General features: G+C 44.9%; 1 protein-coding gene across 3 annotated transcripts in view; it reads right to left on the reverse strand.

Annotated features, from left to right (window-relative positions):
• The window catches only part of DENND5A (DENN domain containing 5A), a 111,250-nt gene extending 99,312 nt beyond the window's left edge, over positions 1–11,938 (reverse strand). For 2 of the 3 annotated variants that reach the window (XM_036258061.1, XM_036258063.1), the window contains exon 1: positions 2,139–2,525. In XM_036258061.1, the coding sequence (XP_036113954.1) occupies positions 2,139–2,250 (112 nt within the window). In that variant the 5' untranslated portion in view covers positions 2,251–2,525. Of the gene's footprint in view, positions 1–2,138; positions 2,526–11,847 lie in introns of those variants that run through there. The other variant, XM_036258062.1, reaches the window with a different exon arrangement.
• Positions 11,939–14,469: the final 2,531 nt, after the last annotated feature.

Below are 14,469 nucleotides of genomic sequence, written 5' to 3' on the forward strand. Positions count from 1 at the left end.
GAATTAACATTTTTGAGGATGTACTTCCTAAGATACTTTTTATTTACATTCTTTTTGATTAATGAATTATCTAACTTGCCCCCAGTTACAGAGATAGTCAATAGCAAAGGGGGAATGTTTAACCCTAAAACCCGTGCTTTCATTAACAAATCACATCCCAGCTTCATTCCCAAGCTTTACTGTTTGCAAACCATTCTCTTCATTTTCTAAAATCAAATGTCTACATTATTTATTCTTTTTTTTCAAATGTCTGTATAACTTAATGGACACTCAAAAGCACACCATAAAAATAACACCGGTTTATTCCACCACCTTAAAGTTTCTTTTACTGGGGAAAACTGTTATTTTTAGTCTTGCTCAACATGTTAGTGTTTTCTAAAGACCCAGCCAGGCAATCAGATGCAATTTAGTGTCATGAGAGGAGCACTGGACCAAAAGTCAGGCAATTAACTAACAGGACATTGGCCCTACTGTCCTTCCTAAGCTTCATTTTCCTCTTGGAGGTCCCTTCCAGCTCCAATAACATGAACCGAATTTCAACAACTGCATCACAGTCACAAATCTAATAAATACACAACAGATGAAAATTAACATCTGTATTGATTTCAAAGACAAAAAAAAGTGAACTTGAAATTATAAAGCTACCCCAACAAATGGCCTAGTATTAACTGTATTACTGCTTCATGATCTTTTTCTCCACCTACTAATTAATTTCAGAAAACAGTATATTTGTTCTGACCTTTTAAAGGTTATCAATTTCGCACATTTAAAAAAAGACAATCCAGCCCAATCAGTGTGGCTCAGTGTTGAGTGTCCACCTATGCACCAAGGAGTTGCTGGTTGATTCCTGGTCAAGGCACATGCCCAGGTTGTAAACTCAGTCCCCAGTAGGGGGCATGCAGGAGGTGGCAGATTAATGTTGATGCATCTCTCTCATCAATGTTTCTCTCTCTCTCCCTCTCCTTTCTTCTCTAAGATATCAATAAAACAATTTAATAATAATAAATAAATAAATAGACAGTCCATTTTTGTCATTTGAAGTATGCCCCTAATTTTTTTCATAACACTGAAATTTTTCTGTTGACAAAAACAGACAGATCTATGTATCTTCTCTGGGGCAAAGTAAAATTCATCAACAAGATAATTACTTTCAGGAGAGAAACTTTACAGTGACTACATCATGACAGAAGACTAGAAAGAGTATCCCTCATCAAATCAGGGTGGCACATCAAATTGCCACCCACATGAAATCTGCAAACTGGACACTCCAGACAAAAACTTTTTCAAAACGGTTGTGATTCAAAGGTTCTAATGATGGGTGCAGCGGAATTCATGGGGATTTTACAATCCTGACACCCTCCTGCAATTAATGCCAAACCTGATTCGGGCCCCATCTTCACTTCCGTACCACTTCCCCTTTGAAAAGTAACTTCAGAAGCATCACTGTGCAACCAAGGCTCTCCAACTAAGTTGCTGCCCTTTTATTCACAAATGACGCTGATCCCATAAAGGACATAAATTACTTTTCATGAAAAAGGCATGGTCCCGGGGTACAAGCCCTTTCCAGAATGAAAGGAGTTCTCAGTCTTCTTAGTGTGGCCCAAGTATACTGTATCGCATCCTATCAACCCAGGGGACCCAGCCCAAGGCTGGGTTAGAAGTTTTGCGGAACTGTTATCACAGGCTTCTTGGGAAGAGGCCAGATAAACTCAACAAGTTTTTGTTTTGCCTTTTTTTTTTTTTTTTTTTTATGTCTGGGTGGAACTTACTTTCTCACTGGGACGTGGGATGCCTTCCCTCCCTAACCGGTGTTCGGGCTTCCATTTATTTTACAGTAAGTCACACAACCTTCACCAGACTGAGAACACACACCTTCTTCCTGGTCGGAACTACGTGCCCACAGGAGCGTAGAGGCCGTGGGGACCTCTCAAGGTTCTGAGCCCCTCTTCCCCTTTCCCCTCCTCCAGCCCGACTCTCCCGTCCCGGGCGCCTGCCCCGGGTCCTTCCAGCCGATCCTTGCCTGGCTCCTGGGACAAAGCAGGGGTGAGGGGAGGTTTCCTCGGGGACGGGGGAGAGTGTCCCGGGCGGTAGCGGGCACCGGGAGGCGGCCCTGGGCTCGGCAGGCGCGGCTCACTCACCCGACAGCTCGTCCGGCTCCAGCCCGGTCTCGGTGTCCAGCCCGCAGATGACAAAGTAGTCGGCGAAGCGACTGGGCGCCGAGCCCCCTCCACCACCGCCGCCGCCACTCATGGCGCTGGGGCCGAGCCGGGTCGGGCGTGCGGAGCGCGGAGCCCCCGCACCCAAGCGCCCGCCCGTCCTCAGGCCGCCCCTCCCGCCGCCGCCGCTGCCGCCGCTACCGTGGCTCGGGCCGCCGCCCCCGGCCCTGGCCCGGTCCCCGCGGCCGCCGCGACTGCCGTGACAGGGCAGGGGGGCACCGGGCCGCCCCACGCCGCATCCTGAATGCCTTCCCCTCCCAGCCTCCGCTGCTACGGCCAACCGAGAGCGCCGCGGCCCGAGCGAGCCTGGGGAAGGCGGAGAGCTCGGGGAGCTCTGAGAGCCCTCGCCGCGGACCCCTCCCGCCGCGCCTGCGCAGGAGCTGTCGGGGAGGGGGCGGGCGCCAGGCGAAAGGATGACGTGATGCTCTCCAGACCCCGCAGGCCGCTGCTTCCACCGCGGTCCCGCAGCGCTGCGGGCCACTACCTTTCGCCCGCAACCTGCACCCCCTCGGGGCTGTAACTCCTTTAAGAGGGTTGAAAAGGTGCAGGATGAGTAGGCGCATCCTGCAGAGCCGGAATCCAGGCCCCTGCTGCGTTCCCACCTCCGCCTCTTACTCTATTTCGGAGACCTGCTTTATCCCGGCCCTGTCACAGGGTTAGGGTAGCACACTGAGCTCGGAAGCCCACCTCATCCCATCTCCAGGCCGACGACCCAGACCCTAGATAGCGCCTTCTCCCTGCGCCCGTTTCCTGGCATCCATGCCCAACCCAGTACAGCGGAGGATACCCCTCTTTTAGCAGAGGTGGGTCAGCCCGTCTTACAAACCGGGAAACTGAGGCCCAGAAAGAAGCAAGAATTTAGTCCAACGTTATCTAGCATCTAAGAGACAAAGCCTGGACTAGAATCCTGGGTTCCTGGTCAGATTCCAGCTTCCTCACCCCAGTGTTTTCATAACACTGGACGTGCCCACGGGAGCGTAGAGGCCATGGGGACCTCTCAAGGTCTTTTCCCACGCACCATGCTGTCACCTTTTCTCTCCTTGAGCCTCCAGAGGCCCCTGCCACTTAGGCACTCCCCTCCTGCTTCTGTGAATTCTCAGACCATCCCCGACCTGACCCTCTTGAGAGAAGTGGGAGTGGGGGTGGATAAGGAGAGAAGTCCTGGTCCTTGTCTTGGGACCCTCTGATTTGGTTTCCCATAGAAGGTAGACAGGAAACTGGACATTAGAAGCCAGGAAGGTAATATAGTAGAGAGGTTACTAGCGTGGGCTCTAGAAACAGAAAGCTCGGATTTGAATTTTGACTTTGTCATTTACTGTTTAACCTTGGGCAACCTCTTAAGTCTCAGCAGTCATAGTTTTTGTGAACATTACATAGGATAATGTGCATACAGGTAAAGTGGTCAGAATAGTTCCTGGAACACAGAAGACACTCCAGATGTATTATAACTTATTATTATTCCAGCAAGAGATATGCTCAAGATTTGCTCTGGCAGGCTGCTACTAAGGGCCCTAGAAGGCAGCTAGCTTCCCCAAGGGCTGGCCCTGTGCTCTCTCCTGGGTACTTATCTCAAGCATTGGTTCCCTTAGGGAGGATGGCCTGGAGGTCACTTGGAACCATAGCATCTGCCCCTCCCTGTTTGTAACCTGCCTGAACTTGTGGAAGAAAAATGGGGAAGAGAGCATAGCTTCACAAAGCCCATTTTCATGAGCAAGGTAGCACTCCCCAAAAGGAGTCACTCACTCCTTTTTTTATCTTTCCACAATGCCAGGTTTATTAGGGCAGACCTCCCCAACAAGTCAGTAGAGTCACATGCAGGTAATACACAGAGGAAGGAGCTTATGGGATATAAGTGAGCACAGCCAGTGTCCAATACAAAGTCCCAGTCACTGGTGGCCTCTGCAGGTGGAAAGGTGGCTATTGGCAGCAGCAATCCAGTAGAGTAGAAGTCTGGCAGGGCTCGGAGCATGACTCCTGGTACAGCCAAGCTCAAGCGTTAGGTGGTGATCAGAGCTCTGAGTTCTTTTTTTTTTACCCTTCACCTGAGGACATTTTTGTTCAGATAGAGTGGGAGGGAGAGAGAGGAAAAGAGAGAGAGAGAAACATCGAAGTGAAAGGGACACTTTGAGTGACTGCTACCCACATAACCCAACCGGGCTAGGGCCAAACTGCAACCAAGGTAAGTGACCTTAGCGGGAACCAAACCCGGGTCTCTCTGGACCGCAGGCCGACACACTAACTGCTGAGCCAAACAGGCCAGGGCAGAGCTCTCGGTTCTTAAAGCCCACCAGGGTTAGAGGTCCCATTTATACCAGATGGAGTCCTTATCCAAGTGTCCAAACTTGTGGTTTTGGGTGTTCTGGGCCTCTCCTAAGGGCTTCCTCTTACAACCCATTACTTCTTGACATAGCACTTGACATAACTGTCATGGCTGACAGTGACTCCATATTGGATTGCCAAAGGTATCCAAACAAGTCAACTCTGCCCTGGTTGGTTTTGCTCAGCGGTTAGAGCGTTATCCCTCAGCCCAAAGAGTTTAGGGTTCGATTCTGGTCAAGGGCACATACCTCAGTTGCATTCAATCCGCAGCCCTGGTCAGGGTCGTGTGGGAGGCAACCAGTCAACATGTCTCTCTCACATCGATGTTTCTTTCTCTCCCTCTCTCTTTCTCTCTCTCCCCCTTCCTCCCTCATTCCCTCCCACTCTATCTGAAAAATCAATGGAAAAATATAGTCAGGTGAGGATTTAAAAAAAGTCAACTCTACTCCTGCTCTAGACCCCCCATATAGGGTGATGCCCCACCCTATCCTGTATCCTGAGGACACTGAGACAGTAGAGGGGGCTTAGAGAGCTAAATAGTTACATAGCACAAAAGACGGGCATCTCACCTGATTGGGAGATGGTCAGGGAAGGCTTTCAGAAGGAGGAACTCTGACTTGAGTTACAAAGGATCAAAAGGAATTTCTCAGGTAAAAAGGGAAGGAAAAGAAGATGTTTCAGTAAGCATGTACAACAACAGGAAGTAATGGATTAAAATATTACATTCAAGCCCTGGTGGTTTGGCCCAGCGGTTAGAGCGTCAGCTTGGGGACCAGAGAGTCCTGGGTTCGGTTCCCACTAAGGGCATGTACCTTGGTTGCAGTTTGTTCCCACCCTGGGGTTGGGGTCGTGTGGGTGGCAACCAGTCAATGTGTCTCTCTCACATCGATGTTTCTCTCTCTTCCCTTCTCTCTCCCTCCTGCTCTATCTGAAGATAAATGCAAAAATGTCCTTGGGTAAAGATATATATATATATATATATATATATATATATATATATATTACATTCAGGCAACAGGAAGTAATTCATTTTGATGAGAGATGAAGAACTAAAAGAGGATGAAAACGGAGAAGAGGAGAGGGACAGAGCAGGAAAGACTTCAAAGGACAAGCTAAAGAATTTGGCCTGTTGCCCTGGCCGGTTTGGCTTAGCGGTTAGAGCGTCAGCCTGCAGTCCAGAGAGACCTGGGTTTGGTTCCCGCTAAGGTCATGTACTTCGGTTGCAGTTTGTCCCCAGCCCAGGTTGGGTTGTGCGGGTGGCAACCACTCAATGTGTCCCTTTCATGTCGATGTTTCTCTTTCTCTCTCCCTCCCACTCTATCTGAACAAAAAATGGGTGAGGATTAAAGAAAAAGAATTTGTCCTGTAAAGTGTGCAAGTCAGAGTGGTAAATTAAAGGAATTTAAGCCGAGGACTGACAAAATCTGACCCACATCTTCAGATGATCTCAAAAGAGACTTAGAAAGGCTTAAATGTCCTCAGTTTGAAAGTCCAGAGACTTTTTATCCAATGTGTCTAGGGTGATCAGGTGCTGGGAGACCTCTCAGTTCAACTCACAAAACATACATTAGAAACAGAAGTCTGACTATTAATTTGCCTTGGAAAATATAATGACTCAGAGGTCCAGAATACTCAACTGTAAAGTGATCTCCTTCCCAGTAGGAAATATGTTAGGCAGAGTGATTGCTTCTTCCAGAGTCAGGAAGAAACAAAAAACAAAGCTGGATGCTCTTAAGATTTAGTGTTTAAATCCCCACTCCCACTCCTACTAGCTGGGTGAGCTGAGGCACATGAGTTAACCTCTCTGGAATGATAATAATCATTTTTACCTTTCTTGAGATTGCTTTTAATATTCATAAATTAATTTAAAAGGAAATTTTAAATATCTGGGACATAATATACCCTTACTAAGTGGGATCCTGGGGCGCCCATTTCAGCATGAAGGACATGAGAGAGAACAAGTGGACATCTGAGGGAAGATAATTCCAGGAAAGGGTGTGAGGAAGAAAATGTGTCTGGAGTGTTCAAGGAGCAATAAGAAAGCTAGGGTGGATGTAATATAGGGATGGAGCCTAGGGAATACAGTCAATAATATCATAATAACTTTGTAATGGTTGCAAAATTACTGGTTACAAAGTCTAGTCCGGTTACTAGACCTCTCAGGATGGTCACTTCATTAGGTATATAAATGATGAATAACTAGGTCACACACCTGAAACTTATATAATACTGTATAATAACTATATTTTAATAGAAATAAATTTTAAAGTAAAGTACTCATCACAAGAAAAAAATTATAAATATGTATAGTAATAGATGTTAACTGGACTTTATTGTGATCATTTTGAACTATATACAAATATCAAATCATTATGTTGTAAACCTGAAACTAATATGTCAATTACATCTCTCTTCCTTTTTTTTTTTTTTTAATTGATTTTTGGAGAGAGAGAGAGAGAAACATTGATTTGTTGTTTCTGACATGAGATTGAGCTTGCAACCTTGATGTATCAGGACAACACTTGAACCAACTGAGCTGACCAGCCAGGGCCCACTTGTATCTCAATAAAAAGAAAGACCAAGCCCTGGCCAGTGACCAAGCCCTGAGCAGTGGTTAGAGCGTCAGCCTGAGGTCCAGAGAGACCCGGGTTCGGTTCCCGCTAAGGGCACATACCTATGTTGCAGTTTGTCCCCGGCCCTGGTTGGTCGTGCGGGTGGCAGCCACTCGATGTGTCCCTTTCATGTCGATGTTTCTCTCTCTCTCTCTCTCTCTCTCTCTCTCTCTCTCTCTCTTCCTCCCACTCTACCTGAACAAAAAGTAGAAAAATGTCCTCGTGTGAGGATAAAAAAAAAAAAGACAAGAACGAAAGAAAGAAAGAAAGAAAGAAAGAAAGAAAGAAAGAAAGAAAGAAAGAAAGAAAGAAAGAAAGAAAGAGAGAAAGAGCCCAGCCAGTGTGTCTCAGTGGACTGAGCGTCGTCCCATGGACCGAGAGGTCTCCGTTCAACTCCCAGTCATGGCATATGCCCAGGTTTTAGACTTGATCCCCAATGGGGGACTTGCAGAAGGCAGCCGATCAATGTTTCTCCCTCACATCGATGTTTCTATCTCTCTCTCCCTTCCTTTCTCTTTAAGAAATCAATAAAAAAAAAAGAAAGAAAGAAAGCCTGGGTCCTCTCTGTGTTGGCCACAGTAAGAGATTCAAATCTCACAAGCCCATGTATATATGCATTTTCTCTTACCCCGAACTCACACCTTAACCACAATTAAACAATAAAACCTAAGCTACTGAAAGCATGAAATATTCTGGTTACATGAAATCCAGAAAATCACTCATTGTGTTTTGAAAAATACTTTATAACTTTTATCTCAGAAATTATCTCTACCTTTCCTAGCCAGAGTGGCTCAGTTGGTTGGGCATTGTCCTGTACACCAAAAGTTGCTGGTTCAATTCCCAGGTGGAGCCCATACCTGGGTTGCTGGTTTGATCCCTAGTCAGGGTGTTTATGGAGGGCAACCAATTGATGTTTCTCTCACATCAATGTTTCTCTCTCTTTCTCTCCCATCCTCCCTCTAAGCATGTCCTTGGGAAAGGATGAAAAGAAAAAGTTATCTCTACTTTTATTGAGTGTTGCTGGATAATGATATGAATAAGCGAAAAACTGAGAAATAAATATAAATTCATTTTGTATAAAATGCAATAATATATACAATGCATGTAATAAATCCCTTATTTTATTTTATTTATTTATTTATTTTTTAATTTTTTTAGGGAGAGAGAGAGAGAAACATTGACGTGAGAGGTAAACATCCACTGGTTGTCTCCCTCTCTACCTCGACCAGGGCCAGTGACAAACCGCAACCTAGGTGTGTGCCCTTAACTGGAATTGAACCTGTGACTCTTTGGTCTGTGGGCCAATGCTCTAACTGCTGAGCCAAACCAGCCAGGGCAATCCCTTATTTTAATATAAAGAAAAAAGTATAATTTTATTAATGAATTAGTTTCTTTCCCTTTGCTTAATACATAGTCAACAAATATTTTTAAAATATCAGTTTGAAGGGACATCCTGCTTGGGACCAAAATGTCCATAACCCATTCCCACCTTGGAATTTGGAAAGCCCAAAATGAATCATTTATTTATGACTCTTCCTCTGCACCTCTCTTCCCACCCCATTTTCTCTGATTTGTGTTAGCTAACGTATACTAAACATTCTTCCTAACCATATCTAAGCCTGATAATAGTCCTAGCAGTTCAGGCCTTAGATTGGGGTCCTGCTGCCCCAACTTAGACCTGTATCTCCGAGAAGAAGAGCTATATGGATCCAAAAATCCCTGAGCCTCCCTGGCCAGTTTGGCTCAGCAGTTAGAGCGTCAGCCTGTGGTCCAGAGAGACCCAGGTTCGGTTCCTGCTAAGGGTACGTACCTCAGTTGCAGTGTGTCCCCGGCCCTGGTTGGGTCGTGCGGGAGGCAGCCACTCGATGTGTCCCTTTCACATCGATGTTTCTCTCTCTATCTCTCTCTTCCTCTCTCTCCTTCTCACTCTCTCTGAACAAAAAAATGGAAAAATGTCCTCGTGTGAGGATAAAAAAAAAAAAAATCAAATCCCCGAGCCAATTCTTTCTCCACTAAAAAATTTCAGGAAGCAAAAGTTTCCCCATCTTCTCCTTCCAACTAGGCCTGCCCTGGGCCCAAAGGAAAAAGCAGTGGTAGGACACAGTGTTAGGCAGATGTGAGAATTCTCACCTGCCCTCATGTACTATGTAGGTAGGCAAGGAGGATGGGACAGACTCCCCAACCTTCCCCCTGTGCATTCTCACTTTGGCTCCAGGTAGAGCCTCTGAATAGAAGATAGGGCCAGGGCTGTATTCCAAGCTAATACAGATTAATTTTCCTCCTTCACCTGTTGATCCCCCTCAAGGCCAAGATCATGTCCTATCTCTTCTAAGGGTCCTTCACAGGAGATTCTTAAGCCTTCCCCACCTCATCATACAAGGCCTTCATATTGGCCAGTTTCCTTCCCCCAAAATAATTCATATTAGCAATGTCTTGTTTATTCTTCCAGAGATGGTCTCTACTTACACTAGCTGAGGGCTTCCTCCAGAGAGACTGGGATCAACCTGACTCCACCCAGGCAGAACCTGCCCACTCCCCAGCTCACAGTACAACATTCAAGAAAGATCAGCTGATGAGCCCGTAGGTGCTCAAAACCCTTCCTTTCCAATGCTCAATGAAGCATTTGCCATGTGCAAACTAAAATGAACCCCACTGATCATACAGAAAATCATAACCTTCACAATACAGGTTTCCTTGAAACTAGAAACACAAATAAGCTAGGTACAGAATGACACACACAGCCATTTCTGGCAGCCAGCTCTCTCTGTACTGTAATCATCTCTACAAAAGAAGTCCCATATGCTCTGCTTTCCCTTGTCCTATTGTCTCACTGGCCCCTGACACCTTGCTCATAACCAGCACCAGGCTCTTCCTGTCTCTTCAATGACACAAGCTCCCTAAATCAGTTAAAAATCAGATATCACCCTTCAGCCACTATTACCCATAGCGATAAAGTGTCAGCATCAAGAAGCATCTGATGTCCTGCGGCGTGGGGAAGTACGAAGTTGAGCAACAGCAGGAACAAACTGCAGATAATGTCCACAAGTGCTGCAACTTCCCCCTAAACAGTTCATGAGATAAATATATGCGTGTGATATCTATGTACCTGTCTTTTGAAGCTTCTTTATATGTGAGTAAGCATTTGTGTTTGAGGGTGATCATGTATATGTATGTCCTTATATATTAGATATATGTTTGTGTATTTGCATGTGTAAATAATTGCATGTGGGGTGTGTGTGTGTGTGTGTGTGTGTGTGTGTGTGTGTGTTTGAGGAGACTGAGAAGGGCACGGTGCCTAAACAAAATAAGCAGAGGGGTACCTTGGCTCTTAGTGAGGGACTCACTGGTGGTCCTTCTCTGTTCCCTCTACCCCTCTTCCCTCCCCCCTCCCCCCACACGCACTGAAAGCCTTTGGAGAGTCTGGGTGGATGGCCTTATATGTACTGCATCCAGCCCTCTCCCTTAGAATGTGAACACAGTGGGTTCACTATTCCCATCAACTTCAGGGCCAAGAACTTCCTGGGAAAGGCCAGATGGTCTAGTAAGGGGGAGTGAAAGGCCCTTGGACCAGATCCCAAAAGGAAGATATATTTAACTATGATTGAGCTCTCAAAGATTTTTGTGGGGGATGATAAAATTGTTATATATCTTGATTGTGGTGGTGGTGGTGGTGGCTACACAATTGTTTATGCTTGTTAAAATTCACAGAATCGTATACTAAAGAAGAGTGAATTTTACTGTATGTAAATGGTACCTTAATTTAAAAAAAGAAAAGAAAAGGGGGGGAGTATATATAATTAATCATTGAATATTTTTTCTTTTTTTATCCTCACCCGAGGACATTTTTTGATATTTTGTTCAGATAGAGTGGGAGGGGGAGAGAGAGAGAGAAACATCGATGTGAAAGGGACACATCGAGTAGTTGCCACCCACACAACCCAACCAGGGCCGGGGACAAACTGCAACCAAGGTACGTGCCCTTAGCGGGAACCGAACCAGGGTCTCTCCAGACCACAGGCCGACGCTCTAACTGCTGAGCCAAACCAGCCAGGGCGATCATTGAATATTTTAATACTTTTCGAGGAGACTGTAAGCAAAAATATACAATCATACTATCAATTTTCTAAGTGATATCAATCTGCCTTTAGTATGACAGAAAAAACATACAAGAATTATTACATAGGGAAAAATTAATATTTAATTATGGAAATAATTAAATTTATAATGAATTTGAAATAATTAAAGCAGCATAACAAGATTTTTAACACACTAAGAATGAACTATAATAAAAATAAACTGAATTCCTAAAGTTCAGAGCATTTCTAAAGTCCTAGATTGTATTTGGGGAACACTTTGTCTTTATTCATACATAAGAAAATGCTCTGCTTTTATGAGTCAAGTTTAATGCACTCTGTGACAAAAAAAAGAAATTGTTATTAAATGCAATATATTCACGATATCAAATCATCTTTTGGAAAATGTTAATGAAATGGTTTAGGTTTTTTCTGAGTCTGAATAAAGGTTCATGACATTCCAGGAAGACGAGGAAGAGGAGGAATAAAGAAGCAGATGCCCACTCATGGGGTTGAAAAGAAGCCTGGCTTAGGAACCAGGAAACCTGAGTTAGAATCCTAACTCTGCAATTTACTCAAGATGATGTGACCTTAGGCAGGCCCCTCAATTTCCCATCTTTGACTTACCCATGTCTATGAAAAAGGTCCTGGGCACTCGTAGGGTTTCCTGTAGTGGCATCTTGGAGAGGTATTTTATTGTTTTCCATCCTCAGGGACCCTAAAATTAGAAAGAAGCCTCTGATTCAAACTGCATTTATAGTCAGTTTTCCCACTTTTTTTTTTTTTTTGAGAGAGAGAGAGACACTTTGATTTGTTTTTCCACTTATTTGTGCATTCATTGGTTGCTTCTTGTATGTGCCCTGACCGGAGATAAAACCTGCAACCTTGGCATATCAGGAGGATGCTCTAACAACTGAGCTACTCTTTCAGGGCCAGTTTTCCCATTTTTATTAATAAAAGATAAATTAATCTGATGTTCAGACCTTTTAATTCACACAAGATATGTGGACTGCAAAGAGTTAATATAACTCCAGCCAAAAGCAAAAAGTACACATATATTTTTTTAACCTGTAAAAGTCTCTCCTAAATAAAAATATCAGGCCCATCCACTAGGCTTTGTCAAATATTAGAACTGACTATAAGCCCCCACCACAATAATCTTCGTGGGCTGTCAGAGGCAAGACAACATAAATTGAGGAAGTACTGGTTTTAATTCTCAACTAAATGGCTCTGAGGCTGGGATTCAAAGGTGTGGCTGGGTCGCCCCTTGGCCTGCCATCTCAGCTCTGCTCTGCTGCCCACTAACTTTGCTAAACTCAGGTTGTGAATTATCATTTGTGCCTCTGACCCCTGGAGACCCTAAGAGTAACAGCCAGGGTTGCTACTCACATTTATACAGGTTGAGCATTGTCCAATACACATCCTTTATTGTAGTTACTAATTTACATAGTTATTATGACAGTTTTCCAACAGATGGCAGTAAAGTATCTTAAGAAAGGTGCACCTTGTTCTAGTTCACCCAAAATCGCAATATGAGCTAACAGTGGAACTCTATTTTCTGTGCATTGCCCAACAGGGTGCTAGTAAACACCAGGACACAGGAAGTATAACTGGGCCTCACAGAACTAGGAAGTTAACACCAACTGTGCTCTCTCTCTCACACACACACATACACACTCACATACTTGGCTTCTTCCAGCCCCTCTGCTTCTTCTTCTCCCTCATCTTCCATTCTCACTCATCTGTTCACAAGTGTTCTATACTGCAACTAGTAGCTGGCAGTCAACTCCATTTCTACCTCCTTCTATTATGCTCAGGGCCAGTTTCATGGGTGTTCCACCCAGGCCAGGGGTGGGGAACATCAGGCTCAACGGCTGTATAAGGTCCAAGAAATCAATACCAGCCGACATCACACGCCTCGCCAAATTTGTCTGATCAGATATAGTAGGCTATTTTTTCTTTTTAAATGTTTTCTTTTAATGTTTTTATTGATTTTTTTAGAGAGAGAAGAAGGGAGAGAGAGACAAAAACATGGATGTGAGAGAGAAACATCGATCGGCTGCCTCCTTCACGCCCCCTACTGGGGATCAAACCCACAACCCTGACCAGAAATCGAACTGGGACCTCTCAGTCCATGGGATGACGCTCAACCAACTGAGTCATACCAGCCAGGCAATTTTTTTCTTTTTTTAGTGCTTACCCAAGAATATTTTTCCATTGGTCTATTATTGTTGTTATTTTTTAAAATTGTCACCAGAGAATATTTTTTCCATTGATTTTCAGAAAGTATAGAAGGGAGGGTGAGAGAGAGATTGAGAGAGAGAGAAAAACATCAGTGTGTCTCTCTCACAGATGTGCCTCCCACATGCACCCTGACCAGGGCAGGGGAATCAAACCTGCAACCCAGGTATGTGCCCTTGACCAGGTATCCAACCTGGGACTCTTTGGTCTGCAGGCTAATGCTCTAACCACTGAGCAACTCTGGCCAGGGCTTTCGATTGATTTTTAGATAGACTAGAAGGAAGGGAGGGGGAGAGAGAGAGAGAGAAACATTGATGTGAAAGAGGCACATTGATTGGTTGCCTGCCACACAACCCCAACCTGGGCCTGGAATGGAACCTGCTACCAGGTACGTGCCCTTGACTGGGAATCAAACCCTCAACCCTTCAGTCAGCAGGCCACTCACTAACTGCTGAGCCAAACCAGCCAGGGCAGCAGCCTTCTTTTTTTTTTTATCTTCATCTGAGAACATTTTTGCATTTATCTTCAGATAGAGCGGGAGGGAGGGAGAGAGGGAGGAAGAGAGAGAGGGAGACAAACATCCATGTGAGAGAGACACATCAAGTGGTTGCCACCCACAGGACCCCAACCGGGGCTGGAGACAAACTGCAACCGAGATATGTGCCCTTAGTGGTAACCGAACCTGGGTCTCTCTGGTCCGCGGGCCGACACTCCAACCGCTGAGCCAAACCTGCCAGGGCTGCAGGCTAATTTTTAAGTTGATAATTTTGCATGGCCTGCAAATGATGTTATTAATATCCAAATGGCCCTTGGCAGAAAAAGGTTTTGCACCCCTGACCTAGGCACAGGGCTCTATATTCGGAAGGGCCACATACTTGGTTTAGTGATCTACTGTTGCTATTTTTAAAGTCTTAATAATTTTATCTTTGAACTTGTTTTTTGTAAGTGAAATCTGATGAAGCAAAGGAGCAAGCTCACGAGCAGATACTGTATGAGCAATATGCACAT

Source organism: Molossus molossus, unplaced genomic scaffold, assembly GCF_014108415.1.
Source record: "Molossus molossus isolate mMolMol1 unplaced genomic scaffold, mMolMol1.p scaffold_m16_p_13, whole genome shotgun sequence".
In the NCBI taxonomy this organism is placed as follows: domain Eukaryota; kingdom Metazoa; phylum Chordata; class Mammalia; order Chiroptera; family Molossidae; genus Molossus; species Molossus molossus.